Below are 21227 nucleotides of genomic sequence, written 5' to 3' on the forward strand. Positions count from 1 at the left end.
TGGAGAGAAACTGTAGCGTGACTGGTTGATGTGGAGTGCCAGTAGCAATGTTTTTTATTGCCTACCATGTCGTCTGTTAAGCACCAATACTTTAAATCGACCTAAAATTTGTTGTGCGGATATTCGAAATTCCAGGTATGGAAGAAGCTGTGTGATAAACTGCCATCACACGAAAATACTCAATATCACATTAAATGTTATATTCAATGGCTATCTTTACAAAATCTAATTCAAAAGGAGGCTACAATTGATACATTTATCAATGAACAGCTAATCACTGCAACTCAAAAGTGGAAAGAAATTTTATATAGAATTTTGGACACTATTTTATTTTTGGGTGAAAGAGGCCTAGCTTTCAAAGTATATATCTTGGTGAACGAAACAATGGAAATTTTTTGGGCGTCTAAGATCTCATAAGCCATTATGTTCCGTTACTTAGAGATCATTTGGAGAAAGCTCGGATTTCACAACAGCAGCACAAACGTTTACAAGTTCACTATCTTTCCCCAGGCATTCAAAACGAGTTTATAGAAATTTGTCAAAGCACGTAAGGGAAACTATATTAGATCAAGGCAAGAAAGTATTTTGCTATTATTATTGATGCTATGCGTTGATACATGTTGACTAGGTTCATTTTGCGCTAACTCCATTTCAATTCGAAAGCAACACATTTTACAATTCAAGAACGGGTTTTGGCTTTCGTGAATTGTAACCAAAGAACTGGTCAGAAAATCGCTGATCAAATTTGCCATACTCTAGGTAAACATGAAATCCCATTAAAAGATTGTCGTGCACAAGGTTACGATAACGGCGCCAATATGAAAGGAGCTTACAATGGTGCACTACGTCACATTCTCGACATAAACTCGAATGCTGATTATTCGCCTTGTGCAACCCACAGTCTCAATTTATGTGGTATTGATGCTGCAGAATGTTGTACGGCTGCACTCCACAAGGATGGGACATCCTCAAAAAAAATGTACCGAGCTCTCTTCTTGTCTTTCAGCCAAGCATACGGAGATTTTACCGGCATTCGCAAGTACATCAATAAGTTCGAATGTATCTTGCTGTCCTCAATTTGGTTCAAAATACTGACTACCATTAATGAAAGAAACGTGGTCCTCCAAGCTAGGGAAGCCACCAAAGATGTTGAGGTCCGACATCTAGATGCCTTTTTAGCTGATTTGAAGTTGATCAGGAACCAATGGGAAACAATTTTAAACGAATGCAAAACAGTTGCTATTCAATTGAACATCTCACCAAAGTTTCCGGACATTCGCAAGAGAAAACCCAAAAGGCGTTCTGAAGATAATTTAAATGAGATGATTACGGATGATTCAGAGTCTGATTTTAAAAACAATACATTCCTGGTGATCGTTGATTCGGTAATCACTGGCATTACTGAACGATTTGCAGTTATGAGAAATTTGAGCGAGACGTTTTCCTTTTTGTGGCAATTTGAAGACATGGATAAAACTACGGTTCGGACGAGCGCTGCAAAATTTGTTGAAAAATACAAGTCGGACATTTCTCAAAGCTTAGAATGCGAAATAATTCACTTGAAACACATTCACGAAGCAAATTTTGATAAAGGTCTGTCACCATTGGAATTGCTAAATGACATCTACATATGTTCAAAATCTGTATACAATTTTCCCCAACATTTGTGTTGCTTTACGTATCTTTTGCACTATACCTGTCACTGTAGCTAGTGCAGAACGTTCCTTCAGTGTCCTTTCAAGTACCAAAAAACTTTCATAGATCGTGTTCATCTCAAGAGCGAGTTTTAGGACTTGCCATGCTTTGTGTTGAATCCGTTTTGGCAACACAGTTAAATTTTGATATTATTATAAAAATTTTGCAGCGAAAAAAACAAGTAAAGCCACTCTTTGATATCCGAACCTTCTATATTGAATAATTAAAATTTATAATCATCATTAAATTTATCAGAAATGTATTAAAATGTTACCAAATAACTAGAAGAGATTACTTGAAACAATATGTGGCTGTTAAAAGAGAATTTTATTTCTACGTTACAATAAAATAATATAAATATTAAATATTCTGTGTTCATTTTATTGGCAGCTTTTAGTCCAAAAATAATTTAGTTGATGTGGGAAAAATTTTATTTGATGTAATCCATCAATAATGATTCATGAATGAGACGTCATTAATTAAAATTAATCCAATGTATTAGTGGATTTTTTATAGGGGGCCCGTAAGTTGTTTAGTCCCGGGCCCGGATTTTCTCTATACGGCCCTGTGCAGTGGTAACGCCTGAAACAATGACACTTCAAACGGAGGCTGTTGTAGGATTGAAAAATTGATTAGATGTTTGTATTTGTACTGATGCGCCACTATTTGTTGTCACTTGTGACTGCGTCAGATTCGCTTTGTGACTCTGAAGATTTTGTAAATTTTTAAAAACGTTTTGTTCAGGATTATTTAATAGCAATTGTTGTTGGCGTGTAGTTGCTGTTACTGCCGCTTAGTGCGAATTTATTTTTATTATCGTGTAACAATAATTGTTGTTCGGCAGGAAAAGTAGAAAAATGTTGTTGTACTTTTTGTGACCGTATTGGGTTTGAATTCCACAGACGGGCGTATGAGGAAGTTAAAAGCTTGTGATTATTGTTGGATTCGGCAAATTATTCAAGCGTGTTTGTTTTTCAAGCAATTTAAGTTGTCCCAAAATCAATTCTCTTTGTGATTTTTGCTCCATTGCAGTGTTACTTGATATGTTAATTTAGCACACACACATACAAATTTGTCATTTTATTTAACTATTATTTTAACGATTCACGATTGTTGTGATTGGCCACATCGCCAATGTAGTATTAGAAAGAATATTCACAAATTCAATGAATTGGTCGAAACCAGTATTATATTTTTATAGCAAAAAGTTTTATTGACAAACACCTAAAAGTATCTTTTATATTTATTATGATTTTTTAGAGAGTGAACATTTTTGATATTCAAAAAAATCAAAATAATGAAAATAAAATTATTGAACATAAATTATTGAATTCACAAAGTATATAAAGTTAACAGGTAAAATGTATAATATAATAGAATCCCTACAAGGACCACGCCCACTTTTATATAAATGGCTTTAAGAGGGTCGTAGGCAAAAATAATAAGTTAAATATTAGCGAAAATTAGTTTTGTACCAATCGTATTTTGTGCCATTATAACAAGAAATGGGGAAAAATTCAAATCTAGAAAAATGAGCGTGGCACTTCCCCTTTCTTACAATGCATTTCCCAACATTTCTGAAGCCATAACTCGACGAAAAACTTGGTGCACATGTATGCCTTTTAACAGGAAATATGTTCAGTAAAAATGGACTAAATCGGTTAAATCACTTTCTTTTATATAAAATATTTTGTAAAAGTGCGTAGAAGCATGTAATAAGCTATTTCTAGTAAAAGTTAGAAAATTTCGTTAATAACCCTGCCCTTTTTTATGTAATTATTTGTTCCATCCTAAATCCCCTGCTCAAGCAAAATGATTTATTGAAAGTAATAGCATCCTATATATATGCCCCCGCCAATACAATAAGTATTAAACGCATATATTGTATAAACACATTATATATTAAAAATTTAGGCCAATATCCCCAAACCTAAGTGGACTTTTGAAATAATAACCCCCAAATTCATACCTTCTTCAATACCTTTTGATTGATATCCGCATTGTCACCCTAACCCACAACACATTTTTCGAAACTGCGTTTTTCACAGATTTGATATGGGTGCTATTAATAAGCCCCAAATTCATACCTTCTTCAATACCTTTTGATTGATATCCGCATTGTCACCCTAACCCACAACACATTTTTCGAAATATAGATAAAAACTTCATAAAAAACCTTTAGTTACCGCCTAAAGAAAGTTTCAGAGTTAGAAATGTGTCGGCTAAAAACTATGCTCATTTAAAAATTCAAAATTTTATTGATATTGAACAATGAATTTATATTATACAATATTAAAATGGAAAAAAGTGGAATCACAACCGAAAAAATGTAATAATTCATTGCCAAAGACGGATAAAACGATGAAGCTTTGTAGGTGGGTTGACCTTATGACGCATAATAGAAAATTAGTGAAATTTTGGACAATGGGCGTGGCACCGCCCACTTTTAAAAGAAGGTAATTTAAAAGTCTTGCAAGCTGTAGTTTGGCAGTTGTTGAAGATATCATGATGAAATTTTGAAGACTTCATACCTTTCATGAATGGGGTTGAACAATAATCTTATCCCATTCGTAATATCCAAATAATCGGCTTAACAAGATATGATATATATAGTAAACAGATGTACATACCTAAGCAATTTTTAAGATAAATATAAACTAAACTATATTGACAAAGCTAAAAAACTTAAAGGAAAAAATTTTGTCTCAAAGACAACAATTATTTTAAGTGCAATAACAAATTATACTTCCAAACATTTGGAATGCCAATGGGCAATCCCCTCTCCCCAACCATTGCGGACATTGTTATGGACGAACTACTTGACAACACCATCTCGGAGCTGAAACAACACTACAATATTGACATCAAAATTATCAACAAATATGTAGACGACATTTTTGCAATAACAAAACGAAGCGACACGAACAAGATTCTAAAGACACTTAACAAATATCATCCAAAACTCAAGTTTACAATAGAAATGGAGGAAAACGAAAGCATCCCCTTTATTGATGTCCGTATACATAGAGACAAAAACAAAATAATTCTGAACTGGTACTCTAAACCCACCTCCTCTGGACGTCTGATCAACTATTTGTCTTCCCAACCTAGGAAATAAAAAATCAACACAGCGAAAAATTTAATTAGTAAAATATTGACAATAAGCCATAGAAAATTCCACGAAGCTAACATAGAAAAAATATAATACATATTAAAAAGCAACAACTACCCAGTGCAATTGATACGCGAACTGATTACACAAGAGAAAATAATAGCAGGAGAACAGAAAACGAAGCAGCAAAACCCAGAAACATCTAATGCGTCAAAAAAATATTACAGCGTCACATACATACCAAAACTGAGCGAGAACTTTGATCAGAAAATATTAAAGCAACAAAATATTACGCTTGTATACAAATCGAATGCAACAATATCCAGCATTTATACGAATATGAAATGCCCAAAAGAAAAACAACAACAAAGCAGCGTTGTTTATGAAATAAAATGCAAAGGCAACGACGACGAACGCTGTGATAAAGTGTATATCGGAACAACAAAAGGGCATTAGGCGTCCGCTTAGCCGAACATGAATCGGATAGAAAAAAGCAAAAACAAAGCACAGCCTTAGCTCAACACATTTTAAGTAGTGGCCACGCAGCTGACTTTACCAACACCAGAATCATCGACAAAGAAAAGAGAAAAATAACGCGATACACATTAGAGAGTCTAAGAATATTACAAAGAAGGGAGGAGACGATAAACAAAAAAGAGGACACCGAAAATATAGCTTCAGCTTACTTGTTATGCATAAGAAAATGAACAGCAATTTAGTTTAGACAAGACTACCACAAGAAGTGATACTGATGGTACTAGTTTTAAGCTCTAATATAATTGTTTAATATTGTAGTGAGTATTGCGAAAATTCAAGTGCATTTATTTCTTCTGTTTGTGCGAATGTATAATTTATATATGTCTTTTGTTTTTTAAAAATAAACAGAGTTTCCCCTGATGATGCTGAAATTTGTCAGCGAAACGTTGGGCAGAATGGTGAATTAAATTTTTTCATTTGCACCAAAATAAATGGATCAGCCAAGCCTGAAATAATTCATATAAATCTTAATTTGAACTGATCGAAAAAATTACAGGAAAAATTTTATTTGAACAATTAGTTGAATGGGAGAAAAACTAAATTGCGTTAAACCTCTCTGAGACAGCCATGGCTTAATCAACTAACCTTATTGCTCTGATAATTTCGATGGGTCTGTCATTCTGCAATAATGATTATAATTGTATTAGTAACAGCCAGGAGCACATAAAAATATTCCATAGTGGTCGCTGTAAGGCGTTTCATAAGTTATCGCCTTTACACTGTCCGGAGATAAAGTAGTCAGTAAACAATCAATAGCAGTTTGTTGCTTCGTAGTGGCAAGATTTTCCAAAAGTGAATGCATTCCCAGATGCTCCAATTTCCTCCCAAGTATATCGTTTGATGAATTTCGACAGATGTAAAAGTCTCCTACAAAAACAATTTTTTCTAAATTTTCATTGAAGAGCTTCTTAGTATTCTCTTCCACCTCTTCTTCTAAATGTCGGCAATGAGAATGACGGATTTCGGTATACCAACGCAATAGATATATTTTCCTTTGATATTGCCAAAAACTGATAAACCTTTCCAGCTACATACTGCAATTTCCTGGAATATACGGTAAAATTGCGTGCGAGGCCAGGCTTACAATAAATTATAATTCCGTCTCGAGCACGACTTTGTCCTTATCTGAACAATCGGTTGTATGAGATATATACTATATATACCACAAGCATTTCCTAACTCGTTGTTAAACAGAATCTTGCCAAATGGAGAGAAAGTGGGGCGTGACTGATTAGTGTGGAGGGCCAGTATCAATTATTTTTATTGCCTACCATAACGTCTGTTAAGCAGCAATACTTAAAAAAAAAAACTTGTTCTGCGGATATTCGAAATTCCAGGTATGGAAGAAACTATACGATAAACTGCCATCACACGAAAATACTCAAGATCACATTAAATGTTATATTCAATGGCGACCTTTACAAAATATAATTCAAAAGGAGGCTACAATTGATGCACTTATCAATGACCAGCTAATCACTGAAACTCAAAAGTGGAAAGAAATTTTATATAGAATATTGGACACTATTTTATTTTTGGGTGAAAGAGGCCTAGCTTTTAAAGGCGAAAGTATATACATATCTTGGTGAGCGAAACAATGGACATTTTTTGGGCATCTAAGATCTCATAAGCCTATATGATCCGATACTTAGAGATCATTTGGAGAAAGTTAGGATATCACAACAGCAGCACAAACGTTTACAAGTTCATTATCTTTCCCCAGACATTCAGAACGAGTTTATAGAAATTTGTGCAAAGCACGTGATGGAAACTATGTTAGATCAGGATAAGATAAATATAAAATAAACAAGTAAGGACGGGACTGTCTTCGGCTAAGCCGAAGACTTCAAACCTTTCATGAATGGGGCTGAACAATAATCTTATCCCGTTCGTAACCTCCGAATAATCGGATGTATAAGATAAGAAATATCTAGTGAACGATTTTTAAGATAAATATAAAATAAAAAATAGGTAGGTACTTTGTGTGAGGATGCAAAGTTTCAGGTTTTTTGTGGTCTGCGTGTAAAAACTATGACTACGAATCACGTATTTCAACAATATATGACGTAAACGTAACTATTTGATGAAATGTTTTGAATTTTGAAGCTTCTAGCCGTAAAAAGGGGCAAAAAAATACAGTTTATATGGGGTATATAATATATGTACCACCGATCTCTATGATTTTTTCAGACAACAATATATGCTATATACGTAAGCATTTGGTGAAATTTGAAGCTTCTAGCTGTTAAAACGGGGCAGAAATTGCGCAAAGTTTCTTATCTGAACAATCGGTTGTATGAGATATATACTATATATACCACCGATCTCAATGATTTTTTCAGACAACAATATATACTATACACGTAAGCATTTGGTGAAATTTGAAGCTTCTAGTTGTTAAAATGGGTAAGAAATTGCGCAAAGTTTCTTATCTGAACAATCGGTTGTATGAGATATATACTATATATACCACCGATCTCAATGATTTTTTCAAACAACAATATATACTATACACGTAAGCATTTGGTGAAATTTGAAGCTTCTAGCTGTTAAAATGGGGAAGAAATTGCACAGAGTTTCTTATCTGAACAATCGGTTGTATAAGATTATATATACCACCGGTCTCTATGATTTTTTCAGACAACAATATATGCTATACACGTAAACATTTGGTGAAATTTGAACATATCTAAACGATTTTTAAGATAAATATAAAATAAACAAGTAAGGAAGGTTAAGTTCGGGTGTAACCGAACATTACATACTCAGTTGAGAACTATGGTGACAACATAAGGGAAAATAACCATGTAGGAAAATGAACCGAGGGAAACCCTGGAATGTGTTTGTATGACATGTGTATCAAATGAAAGGCATTAAAGAGTATTTTATGAGGGAGTGGGCCACAGTTCTATAGGTGGACGCCATTTAGGGATATAGCCATAAAGGTGGATCAGGGTTGACTCTAGAATGCGTTTGTACGATATGGGTATCAAATGAAAGGTGTTAATGAGTATTTTAAAAGGGAGTAATCCTTAGTTCCATAGGTGGACGCCGTTTCGAGATATTGCCACAAAGGTGGACCAGGGGTGACCCTAGAATTTGTTTGTACAATATGGGCATCAAACGAAAGGTGTTAATGAGTATTTTAAAAGGGAGTGGGCCTTAGTTCTATAGGTGGACGCCGTTTCGAAATATCACCATAAAGGTGTACCAGGGGTGACTCTAGAATGTGTTTGTACGATATGGGTATCAAATTAAAGGTATTAATGAGGATTTTAAAAGGGAGTGGTGGTTGTTGTATAGGTGGTCGCATTTTCGAGTTATCGCCATAAAGGTGGACCAGGGGTGACCCTAGAATTTGTTTGTACAATATGGGTATCAAAAGAAAGGTGCTAATGAGTATTTTAAAAGGGAGTAACCCTTAGTCCCATAGGTGGACGCCGTTTCGAGATATCGCCATAAAGGTGGACCAGGGGTGACCCTAGAATTTGTTTGTACGATATGGGTATCAAATGAAAGGTGTTAATGAGTATTTTTAAAAGGGAGTGGACCTTCGTTCTATAGGTCTTCGCCTTTTCGAGATATCGCCATAAAGGTGAACCAGGGGTGACTTTAGAATATGTTTGCACGATATGGGTATCAAATGAAAGGTGTAAATGAGTATTTTAAAAGGGCGTGGGGCTTAGTTCTATAGGTGGACGCCTTTTCGAGATATCGCCATAAAGGTGGACCATGGGTGACTCTAGAATGAGTTTGTACGATATGGGTATCAAATTAAAGGTATTAATGAGAGTTTTAAAAGGGAGTGGTGGTAGTTGTATATGTGAAGGCGTTTTCCAGATATCGACCAAAATGTGGACCAGGGTGACCCAGAACATCATCTGTTGGATACCGCTAATTTATTTATATATCATGTAATACCTTCCAAGATTTTAAGGGTTTTTTATTTCGCCCTGCAGAACTTTTTCATTGCCTTCTACTTACCATATTAAGTAAGGTGTCACAACCATTTTATAAAGTTTTTTTCTAAAGTTATATTTCGCGTCAATAAAACAATCCAATTACCTTACCATGTTTCATCCCTTTTTTCGTCTTTGGTATAGATTTATGGCATTTTTTTCATTTTTCGCAATTTTCGATATCGAAAAAGTGGGCGTGGTCATAGTCGGATTTCGTTCGTTTTTCATACCAAGATAAAGTGAGTTCAAGTAAGCACGTGTACTAAGTTCATTAAAGATATGTCGATTTTTGCTCAAGTTATCGTGTTAACGGCCATGCGCAAGGTCAGACGGACAACTGTGGGCGTGGCATCAACCGATTTCGCCCATTTTCACAGAAAACAGTTAACGTCATAAAATCCCCCTACCAAATTTCAAAAGGATTGGTTAGTTTTTGTTCGACTTATGGCGTTAAAAGTATCCTAGACAAATTAAATGAAAAAGGGCGGAGCCACGCCCATTTTGCAATTTTCTTTTATTTTTGTATTTTGTTGCACCATATCATTACTGGAGTTAAATGTTGACATAATTTACTTATATACTGTAAAGATATTAAATTTTTTATTAAAATTTTACTTTAAAAAAATTTTTTTTTTAAAAGTCGGCGTGGCCCTTCTCCGATTTTGCTAATTTTTATTAAGCGTACATATAGTAATAGGAGTAACGTTCCTGCCAAATTTCATCATGATATCTTCAACGACTGCCAAATTACAGCTTGCAAAATTTTAAATTACCTTCTTTTAAAAGTGGGCGGTGCCACGCCCATTGTCCAAAATTTTACTAATTTTCTATTCTGCGTCATAAGTTCAACTCATCTGCCAAGTTTCGTCGCTTTATCTGTCTTTTGTAATGAATTATCGCACTTTTTCGGTTTTTCGAAATTTTCGATATCGAAAAAGTGGGCGTGGTTATAGTCCGATCTCGTTCATTTTATATAGCGATCTGAGATGCGTTCTCAGAAACCTACATTCCAAATTTCATCAAAATACCTCAAAATTTACTCAAGTTATCGTGTTAACGGACGGACGTACATGGCTCAATCAAATTTTTTTTCGATCCTGATTATTTCGATATATGGAAGTCTATATCTATCTCGATTCCTTTATATATGTACAACCAACCGTTATCCAATCAAACTTAATATACTCTGTGAGCTCTGCTCAACTGAGTATAAAAATAGGTAGGTACTTTGTGTGAGGATGCAAAGCTTCACGTTTTTTGTGGTCTGCGACTACGAATCACGTATTTCAAAAATATATGAAGTAAACGTAACTATTTTATGAAACTTGATGAATTTTGAAGCTTCTATCCGTAAAAAAGGGGCAAAAATTACAGTTTGTATGAAGTATATAATATATATACCACCGATCTCTATGATTTTTTCAGACAACAATATATGCTATATACGTAAGCATTTGGTGAAATTTGAAGCTTCTAGCTGTTAAAACGGGGCAGAAATTGCGCAAAGTTTCTTATCTGAACAATCGGTTGTATGAGATATATACTATGTATACACCCGATCTCAATGATTTTTTCAGACATATATGCTATACACGTAAGTATTTGGTGAAATTTGAAGCTTCTAGCTGTTAAAATGGGGCCGAAATCGCAAAAAAAAAATATATATATACTATATATACCATCATATATATATTATATATATCACCGATCTCTATGATTTTTTGACACAACAATATGCACTATATACGTAAGCAATCGGTGAAATTTGAAGCTTATAGCTGTTAAAATGGGGTAGAAATTACGAAAAGTTTCTTATCTGAACATATATAGTATATATCTCATACAACCGATCTCTATGATTTTTTCAGACAACAATATATGCCATATACGTAAGCGTTTGGTGAAATTTGAAGCTTCTAGCTGTTAAAATGGGGCTAAAATTGCGAAAATATATATATATACTATATATATATACTATATATACCACCATATATATACTATATATACCACCGATCTGTATGATTTTTTCAGACAACAATATATGCTATATACGTAAGCATTCATGGAAATTTGAAGCCTCTAGCTCTTAAAATAGGGCAGTAATTACGAAAAGTTTCGTATCTGAAAAATCGGTTGTGGGGGATATATACTATATATACGACCGATCTCATCAATTTTTTCAGGCAACAATATGTGCAATATACGAAAGTATATGGTGAAGTTTGTAGCTTCAATCTGTTAAATTGAGTAAGATATTACAAAAATCCTCTTTTTCTGAAAAATCGGTTGTATGGAGGATATATGCTACAGTGGTCCGATCCGGCCGGTTCCGACAAATGTCTAATCGGACACCCAAATACACCTGCTCACCAAATTTTATCAAGATATCTCAAAAATTGAGGGACTAGTTTGCATACAAACAGACAGAAGGACAGACGGACAGACAGACAGACGGACATGGCTAAATCAACTCAGCTCTTCATTCTGATTATTTCGGTATACTTAATGGTCGGTATATCTATTTTCCTTTAAGGACTTACAATTTTGGGTTTCGTGACGAAATTAATATACCATTTCATTTTCATGAAAGTTATAAAAATAGGTAGGTACTTTGTGTGAATCGTTATCTTGATGTGTTGGTGTAGATGTGTTTCTTTCGTTTGGTGGTAATTGACAATAAACAAAAATCCAGCATTATCAGTGATTTGCACCAGATGGCTCAACACTGAATAAATATAGTTGGTAAAAAGGAATAGAAGTAGCAAATTTGCCAGTCAAACAAACCACCGCTGTATAGCTAAATGGTTAGCGCAGCATGCCTAAAGCGTACTGATGATGAAGGCTTAGCACCCTTCGAAATGGATCTATCTGCGCAGCTATGGCAGGTTGTCTGAAAAATTTTTCTACTTACTATTCCAAAAACAAAATACAATTTTTCAAATTTAGAAAAATTAAAAAATAACAATAATTATCATTAGAAAAAAATTATTGTTCAGGCCTTGAGCTCGAATCGAGCCTTGAATCATTTATCAATAGGCCGATAAAAACAAAAACAATTGTTAATAAACCATGAGCACTTGGGAATGTCAAACAAAGTAATTGACAATAAACAAAAATCCAGCATTATCAGTGATTTGCACCAGATGGCTCAACACTGAATAAATATAGTTGATAAAAAGGAATAGAAGTAGCAAATTTGCCAGTCAAACAAATCACCGCTGTATAGCTAAATGGTTAGCGCAGCATGCCTAAAGCGTACTGATGATGAAGGCTTAGCACCCTTCGAAATGGATCTATCTGCGCAGCTATGGCAGGTTGTCTGAAAAATTTTTCTACTTACTATTCCAAAAACAAAATACAATTTTTCAAATTTAGAAAAATTAAAAAAATAACAATAATTATCATTAGAAAAAAATTATTGTTCAGGCCTTGAGCTCGAATCGAACCTTGAATCATTTATCAATAGGCCGATAAAAACAAAAACAATTGTTAATAAACCATGAGCACTTGGGAATGTCAAACAAAGTAATTGACAATAAACAAAAATCCAGCATTATCAGTGATTTGCACCAGATGGCTCAACACTGAATAAATATAGTTGGTAAAAAGGAATAGAAGTAGCAAATTTGCCAGTCAAACAAACCACCGCTGTATAGCTAAATGGTTAGCGCAGCATGCCTAAAGCGTACTGATGATGAAGGCTTAGCACCTTTCGAAATGGATCTATCTGCGCAGCTATGGCAGGTTGTCTGAAACATTTTTCTACTTACTATTCCAAAAACAAAATACAATTTTTCAAATTTAGAAAAATTAAAAAATAACAATAATTATCATTAGAAAAAAATTATTGTTCAGGCCTTGAGCTCGAATCGAACCTTGAATCATTTATCAATAGGCCGATAAAAAAAAAACAATTGTTAGATACAAGAATCAAAAAAAAAACCCTTGCAGTGAAGATAAGAACAATTTTTTTTTTGTTCAAGAAACCAAAACAGATACAAGAATCAACTAAAAATCCTTACAGTGAAAATAAGAATCAAGAAAACAAAAAGGAGACAAGCATCAGCAAAACTTACCGAGCCCAAATGAAGTGGTGGTTGTAAGTAACAAATCGTAAGCCTCATTGTATATCTTTTCATTCCAGCATGAATCCAGAGAAGATGAAAAACTCCTTAACTGAAATGAATGACGCCGTTAACGCCATTCTCGCCCAACTTAGAAGGTTCGAAGAGCATTAGATGTGTTCATTAGAGGCCTAAATGGTGACCTCCCCACTCGGCTACTAGTTTAAAACCCAAATCGTCGCCCGAGGCCTACTCGGCATGCCTCACGTTCATGAACGTCGACCGCAGGAACGCCATATATCGCCCGCCCCGCCCAAATAGGTATTTCAATAACAACTCCTAATCGATAGCCCCTCGGTATTATGTAAACCCAAAATATGGTGTGATGGTAGCGTGCTCCGCCTATCACGCCGTATGCCCTGGGTTCAACTGCCGGGCAAAGCAACATCAAAATTTTAGAAATAAGGTTTTTCAATTAGAAGAAAAATTGTCTAAGCGGGGTCGCCCCTCGGCAGTGTTTGACAAGCGCTCCGGGTGTATTTCTGCCATGAAAAGCTCTCAGTGAAAACTCATCTGCCTTGCGGATGCCGTTCGGAGTCGGCATAAAACATGTTGGTCCCGTCCGGCCAATTTGTAGGGAAAATCAAGAGGAGCACGACGCAGATTGGAAGAGAAGCTCGGCCTTAGATCTCTTCGGAGGTTATCGCGCCTTACATTTATTTTTTTTTTATTAAATTATAATGACGCCGGTCAGGTTAGGACAGCTCCAAATCAACCAGGAGCATTTAAAAATTTCTCAGGTATATACAAAGGACGGGCAGGACCAAACTGCAACTACCCGAACTCCGGGCAAACGAGAAATAGCAATCAGACTACGCAGAATTGGCGTAGCAACTCTACTCCTTCAGGATTTATAAGAACAAACCCTAGTCATTCCCGCCAAACCAGAATATCTAAAATACCGGTGGGAAAACCATTCACAATCATTTCGGCGGAGGAATATTAAAATACATAGAAAAGTTCGTGGACATTTTTTTACGTTTGTGGGAAAGGACATCCCCACTACATTCTTTAACCTTCCGGGGCTAAAGTCCTTTGACGGAATTTTGGAGACGACACGCTGACAGAATTCAGAGCCGTTCTTGTGGGGAATTGAACATATTGATATTAAAACCAGACACAGTAATATCTCTTAAGCGTAAAACGGCACATGTTAATAGTATCTACATGGACCTCCCTATCGATCCTAACATTTCAGAGCCTACAAAATAGGAACTCCGTAGAATCCTTAGCAAGCACGAAGAGAGGTTTGGCCAAGTCGATAGGAGCATAAGAGGGCTCACCGCAATGCCACTGAAAATATCAGATTTTATTCTTTATTTCAATTAGTCAATGGACTTAAATCCTTACAGAATATGATACAAACTAAATTTAAGAGATAGTTATTTGAAAAATAATACATGGTACTTAGAAAGCAGATTTTAACATATTTAACAGTTTCGCTTTTGGAGCAGAAAAGTCTAGAGCGGTATTATTTCCCGAGAATGCGTGCTCAAATTAGGAAATATGTACTGGCTTGTGAAACACGCAAGTTTAGTAAGTACGATAGACACCCTAATAAACCAGAGTTACAGGCTACACCAATTCCATCACAACCTTGCGAGATCCTTCACATAGATATTTTTGAAACAGAAAATTTTTAAGTTTTATTGACAAATTTTCAAAATTCGCAAAGCTTTTTCACGTGAGAAACAAAGGAACTCTGCACCTTAAACACAAAATTGTGAAGCTTCTCCACTATTTTACAACTCCAAAAATTTTAGTCAGTGATAATGAACGGGGATTGATTAGCCCAATAATACAGAACTTATTGGAATCATTGGGAATTCAACTTTATTGCACTCCATCTCAGAGAAGTGAGGTAAATGGCCAAATTGAGAGATTCCACTCCACGTTACTAGAAATTTATAGATGCCTGAAGGCGAAAAACTCTGATCTCAGGACTAAAGGACTCGTTAATATAGCAGTAGATCGCTATAATAATTCAGTTCACTCTGTAACGAACAGGAAACCTACGGAAATATTTTTTAATCGCTCAGAGGCTTCTAACTATCAGGAACTCCTTTACAAAAGCAGGAAAATTTATAGATACATAAAACACTATTGAAATAGAAACAGATGGCTCAGGTTGAGAGATATAATAGGAGAAGGACCATACAGAAGCGTTATAACAATAATGATGTTATATACGTTAAGGATAAGCAAATAAAGGGGAAACAAAAACAAATTTATAAAAAGGAAATAGTTGCCAAGGAAAACGAAGTTTCAGTAACCACACTTAGTGGGGAAAAAATTATAAAGTACATATAAAAAATATAAAAAGAAGGGGACGAACTACCCCATATAATAAAACAAACAAACATACAAAAAACATGAAAAGAAATTATAAAAGATCTGGCACCAAGAGGGAGTTTATCTAACAAGAGCGGGTTTGTAAGTGGGACAAATCGTGCCTTAGTAGGCTCGTAGTGCCATCGAATTTGACAAAAGGCCACACTACTTCCAAACGGGATTCTGGCGATCTCCCCATAGCTGGTTCGAGAAATGTTAACACCTCTGGTCCAGGAGAAAAAAGAAAAATTTAAGCTTATGCGCCTGATCCGCTAAGCAAATATTTATTTAATTCTCTGCGCCTAATCCGTAGATGAAAAAAGAAAAAAAAGAAAAATTTGAGCTAATGCGCCTAATCCGCTAAGCAAATATTTATTTAATTCTCTGCGCCTAATCCGTAGATGAAAAAGAAAAAAGAAAATTTGAGCTTATGCGCCTAATCCGCTAAGCAAATGCATATTTAATTCTCTGCGCCTAATCCGTAGAAAAAAAAAAAGAAAACAAATTAAAGCTTATGCGCTTAATCCGCTAAGCGAATATATGAAATTTGAATACTCTGCGCCTAATCCGTAGAAAAAAAAAAAATTTAAGCTTATGCGCCTAATCCGCTAAGCCAATATATGAAATTATAATACTCTGCGTCTAATCCGCAGAAGAAAAAAACAAAAAAATTTTTAGCTTATGCGCCTAATCCGCTAAGCCAATATATCAAATTATAATACTCTGCGTCTAATCCGCAGAAGAAAAAAAATAAAAAATTTGAGCTTATGCGCCTAATCCGCTAAGCCAATATATGAAATTATAATACTCTGCGTCTAATCCGCAGAAGAAAAAAAAAATTAAATTTAAGCTTATGCGCCTAATCAGCTAAGCAAGTATACGAAATTTTAAAATTAATATATTTTGCGCCTAATCCGTGAAATGACTAAAAGAAAAAATTATAACACTTGCGCCTAATCCGCAAGGTAAAACAAAACAAAAAAACGAACAAAGAAAAAAGAAAAAAAGGAATAATTTTTTGTTCTTGTCTTTTTGCGCTTGATCCGCAAATTAAACAGAAAACAATAACCTTTGCCTAATCCGCATCAAAGGACATGCCTTTATGAACATTCTAAATTCTAGTTATCTTTTTTTTCTTTTTTCCTCTACTAACCATAATAGCAACAAGATCATCCTTCAAAATTCTTTTAAATAATACTGTACATTTAGTAGAGGCAAACTAAAAAATTCAACATAAGGAACATCTCTTTTTCTTACTCAAAGATTCTAAGAAAAAAAAAAAAAACCAAAAGAAAATGAACGACAATAACTTTTTTCTACATTTAATTTTTTCCTAACTAAACAAACTAACGATTGTAACTATTCTTGTAACAATGCCTCAATACTAGCACACTAACAAAAATAAGAAAGCGACAAAATGAAAAACTCTAAGAATTTTGCATGTTAACAAAAAATAAGAGCAAAACTAACTTTTGTAAACCTAGTCCTAACATACTTAAATAGTTAAAAGTAATCTATAAGTAGTAGAAACAGTTTTTGCTAACTCAATAACAAAAACTTATATTCATAGAATCTAATGATTACTACCCCACTAACAATATTAAATTAGGAATAACATTTTAAAGAAACAGAAATATATTTTGTAAACCTCTACTAACACATTTAATCAAATAAAAACCTAGTCTTTACATACTTAAATAGTCAACAAATGACAGGAAAAATTGTTTGCTAACCCAATAACAATAACCTACATTCATAGAATCGGTTGATTGCTAACCCATTAACAACATTAAATTAGATATAACATTGCGTTGCAAATTCCCACAGCTGGCATCGGCCATCAGCGGATTCCATTTTTTCAATTACAAGGCACCAATCGCAACAATCCAGGACGGAATTGGGTGAATCATCGGTGGGTGATTTAAGCTGGTACACGTCGTCAACCTCCAACAATATGTCACAGTTCTGATGCAAATGCAGTACTTACAAACGGGACACTACTCATCTACGTCTTTTCAATGCCCAAAGTTACGCGTAACAAATATAACCTCCTAATTACTCGCACCGGAATCTACGAAGAAAACGTGACCTGCGTGACTTAGAACTCTGCAGTATGCTCTTCAATCAAAAAGGCACATACTGATTGACGAAGGATTGTTTAATGATCAGCTCAACCACAGTATGTAAATCAGAATCCTTGATCAAAATGGAGGAAAGCGACTGCTTACCACGATTGCTAAAACAAGGAGAACCTAGATGCCAATTTAAGAGGCGGAATGACACGCATATCCCTTCAGGCAAAGGAACTGGTACGTGATATATCACAAACCGGTCACAAATAAAAGGTACCTGTCACATTTCCTATCCTTTACTATGGAAAAGACTTGCAACTTTAACACTTGGTTGTCATTGGAGGTGACCAATAGCCACCGTATAGAGACTTTTGGGGCAAAACTGTGACCAATTGCCACCGTATAGAGACTTTTGGGGCAAAACTGTGATGGGTTGAAAGAACAGGTTCTTTGACAACACTATAGGGGTATACCGGTGATGGGTTGGGAGAACTGCTTCTTTGACGACATTTAACTGGTAGACCGGTGATGGGTCCAAAGACCCAGTTCTTTGATGGGTTTGTGATGGCATTTATTTGACAAGACTGCGGTGGCAGATCTGTGATGGGTGGTCAGGAAGGCTCAAGAAAACGTTACCTACAAAACATAAATTCCCTTTTACAAATTCAAACATCTTAGCTTTGTTTTATTGCAATACTTTCATTTTATTTTACGTATATTTTCAAAGGAAAGGAAATTGCAATTTTTAATTCCAAAAATTTAAATACATATGTATGTATGTAGATGAAAGCAGTTACATATGTAATTTCAGTTCAAACATAGAATTTTTTGTTTTTTATAACACATAGGCTATATGTTAGTGGTAACCTAAATATATGTATATATATATCGTCGGCTTAGGTCGCAAAGGTGCCAAGTCCACTTTTTTAAATTTTGCAGTAGAGACAGAAGACAATAGGTCATATTAATAAAAAAAGGATATTGCTTTTTTCTCACATTTTCACAAATATGACATTAATTTTTATGAAAAAACTTTCAAAATTTGAGAAAAGTGTTTAAAAAGCAAATACTTTTTTTAATAATATGACCCAATGTAAGAATACAAATTAAAATTAATAGTTTTTGTTTTATTAAATTTTGGGTTTCCGTATATGCATATTTCAGTCATATATTTCAACTTGAAATTTTTATATTCGCATAAAGTTGCCACTTTTTCGTTTCAAAATAGCAATTGGTGGACTTAGCACATTTTAAAATAAAGACTAAAGTACATTAGCGTGATTAAAATAAAATATGTTTTTTTCATTTAGCTTATTTGATAGAATTCTTTGTTGCTCAATAATACTTACCCCCCGATTCTGTGTTCATTGGCAAATTATCAAGCTTGACAAATAGTCAAGAAAAATATATTGGAATCAAGTTTTTTGAACTTTTTGTCAAACTTAATAAAAATAATTTTATTTTTGCGTCAAAACCAAAAGAAATAATTTTATTTCTGACACAGGATTCAAAACACCCGATACAAATATTTTTTTCTTGATTATTTATCAGGCTTGATAATTTGTCAACGAACAAAGAATCGGGGGGTTAAACTAAAGACTAAACTCTGCGAATATTGGGTGATTCAAAAAAATTTCGGCTGGGTCTTAGCCCCTTAAAAGTTAGTATTTGATGAGAAAATAAGCCTTGGAAAAAATTAGCAATGTAACTTAACCCTTAGAGATCGCTATTTTTTTGCATTTCTCATACATTTTGTATGGGAAAAATTGGATTTTTTTAAAAATGAATTTTCTAATAAAAAGTTTTGGAATCTTCAAAGCCTCCACTTTAGGAAAAGGTAAAGTTTCAAAAATTATAAGAAAATTCACTTAAAAAATCAAAGGGTAAATCCTAGACGACATTTTTTTAATCATTACATATGTTAAACATCCTCTGTTTCTGCGTGAATTACAATATTTACATTAGGGTGAGTAAAAAAAATACTGTTTTCATTTAGCTTATTACCAAATTAAGATTTAGGCACATTAAGGTGTTTTAATAATATATCTTTTTATAAGTACTAACTGTAACTTAACCCTTAGAGGTAGTTTTTGGTTTTTTAAAAATTTTCTTTTATCATAACAACTTAAAAATTTTTCCATTTCAAAAGGCTTTAATTGCAAAAATTGATTTAATAATATATCTTTTTATAAGTACTAACTTAACTTAACCCTAAGCGGTAGTTTTTGGCTTTTTAATTTCGAATTCAGGTAGTGCTTTCGTTGAGCTTACTTCCTTTTATTTTTTTCAATTGGCGTTTTTTGGACAGATGGATAGCCCTTCGAAGTTTGTCGTCTCCTTCCGCTACGCCATAAATCGAAGAAGCGGCATCTGAAAAAAGAGTATTTAATATAGTGTTTACTATTTTTAAAAGATTTTTATCTTACAAACCTTTGACAACCTCATAAACATTTTTAATGTCTTTTAGACCTTTTTTGCCGTGACTGCCATCTAAATTGTATTCGTACACCAGTTCCGGATCAAAAACGAGGTCAATGTTTTTGTCAATTTTGTTCCTCAAAATTTTTTTTACGATGTTTACCTATTAATTGTAAAAAGATATTATAAATTAATTATTATAGAGAGAGTTACACCCCGATTCCGTATGATTGATAAATTATCAATTCTGATAAATTATCAAGAAATTATGACCGTGTTTTTATTCACACGCAATACAAATATTTTTTTCTTGATTATTTATTAAGATTGATAATTTTACAAGGACACCGAATCGGCGGGTTAATATACAGTGGCGGACATATGTATGTGTACATACAATATTTTTTTGCGACTTTCGCTTTAAATTTTGGTTCAAATAATATAATTTTTACAAAGCCTATATAAAAACTTGTTCAAGGTCTAATACAAGACTATACATTTTTGTGAGATTCGGAAAAACTACTGTATGCACACTTACGTCCGCCACTGTTTATGTATGTATGCACATGTGAATGTCAATGTTAAGAAATATTAAAGTATTCGTACATAAATGTGTTTATTTTCGCCGTTGATGTTTTCATTAAGCTCATGTAGCTGGCAATCGTCCTTTATGGGAAATACTTCACCCAGTGCCGAAACTTCACGCTCTTGGAACAAAAGTTTTTCCATTAACACAGTGTGTTCGGCTAATGTCCCCATTACCACGCTGCTTTGATGATCTATTGAATCTGAAAAAATGAGTGTAGGGGTTAACGTACGTAATGATTCTGTGTTCTTGATAAGTTATCAATCTTGATAAATAATAAATCAAAAAATATTTGTATCAAGTGTTTCGATTTCTGAGTCAAAAAGAAAATTATTAAAAATTTATTTTCATAAAACAAAACATTTTTTACGCAATATTCAAAAACACTCGGCA

General features: G+C 34.1%; 1 protein-coding gene across 1 annotated transcript; it reads right to left on the reverse strand.

Annotated features, from left to right (window-relative positions):
* Positions 1 to 19717: 19717 nt before the first annotated feature.
* LOC137234234 (uncharacterized) lies at positions 19718 to 21146 on the reverse strand. Its single transcript, XM_067757849.1, has 3 exons — positions 20855 to 21146; positions 20261 to 20411; positions 19718 to 20200 (listed from the first exon to the last, which is right to left on the reverse strand). The coding sequence occupies exons 1-3, from the start codon at positions 21005 to 21007 to the stop codon at positions 20076 to 20078; spliced, it is 429 nt and encodes a 142-aa protein (XP_067613950.1). The 5' UTR covers positions 21008 to 21146; the 3' UTR covers positions 19718 to 20075.
* Positions 21147 to 21227: the final 81 nt, after the last annotated feature.

Source organism: Eurosta solidaginis, chromosome X (genome assembly GCF_040869045.1).
Source record: "Eurosta solidaginis isolate ZX-2024a chromosome X, ASM4086904v1, whole genome shotgun sequence".
NCBI lineage: Eukaryota > Metazoa > Arthropoda > Insecta > Diptera > Tephritidae > Eurosta > Eurosta solidaginis.

Excerpts from the sequence above, each read along its gene's own strand:
- LOC137234234 (XM_067757849.1), bottom strand. The coding sequence starts at position 21,007 with ATGGGGACATTAGCCGAACACACTGTGTTAATGGAAAAACTTTTGTTC. Across the intron at positions 20,412-20,854 it reads GCGAAAATAAACACATTTAT|GTAAACATCGTAAAAAAAAT; the intron begins GTACGAATACTT and ends TACAATTAATAG. Across the intron at positions 20,201-20,260 it reads TGTTTATGAGGTTGTCAAAG|ATGCCGCTTCTTCGATTTAT; the intron begins GTTTGTAAGATA and ends CTCTTTTTTCAG.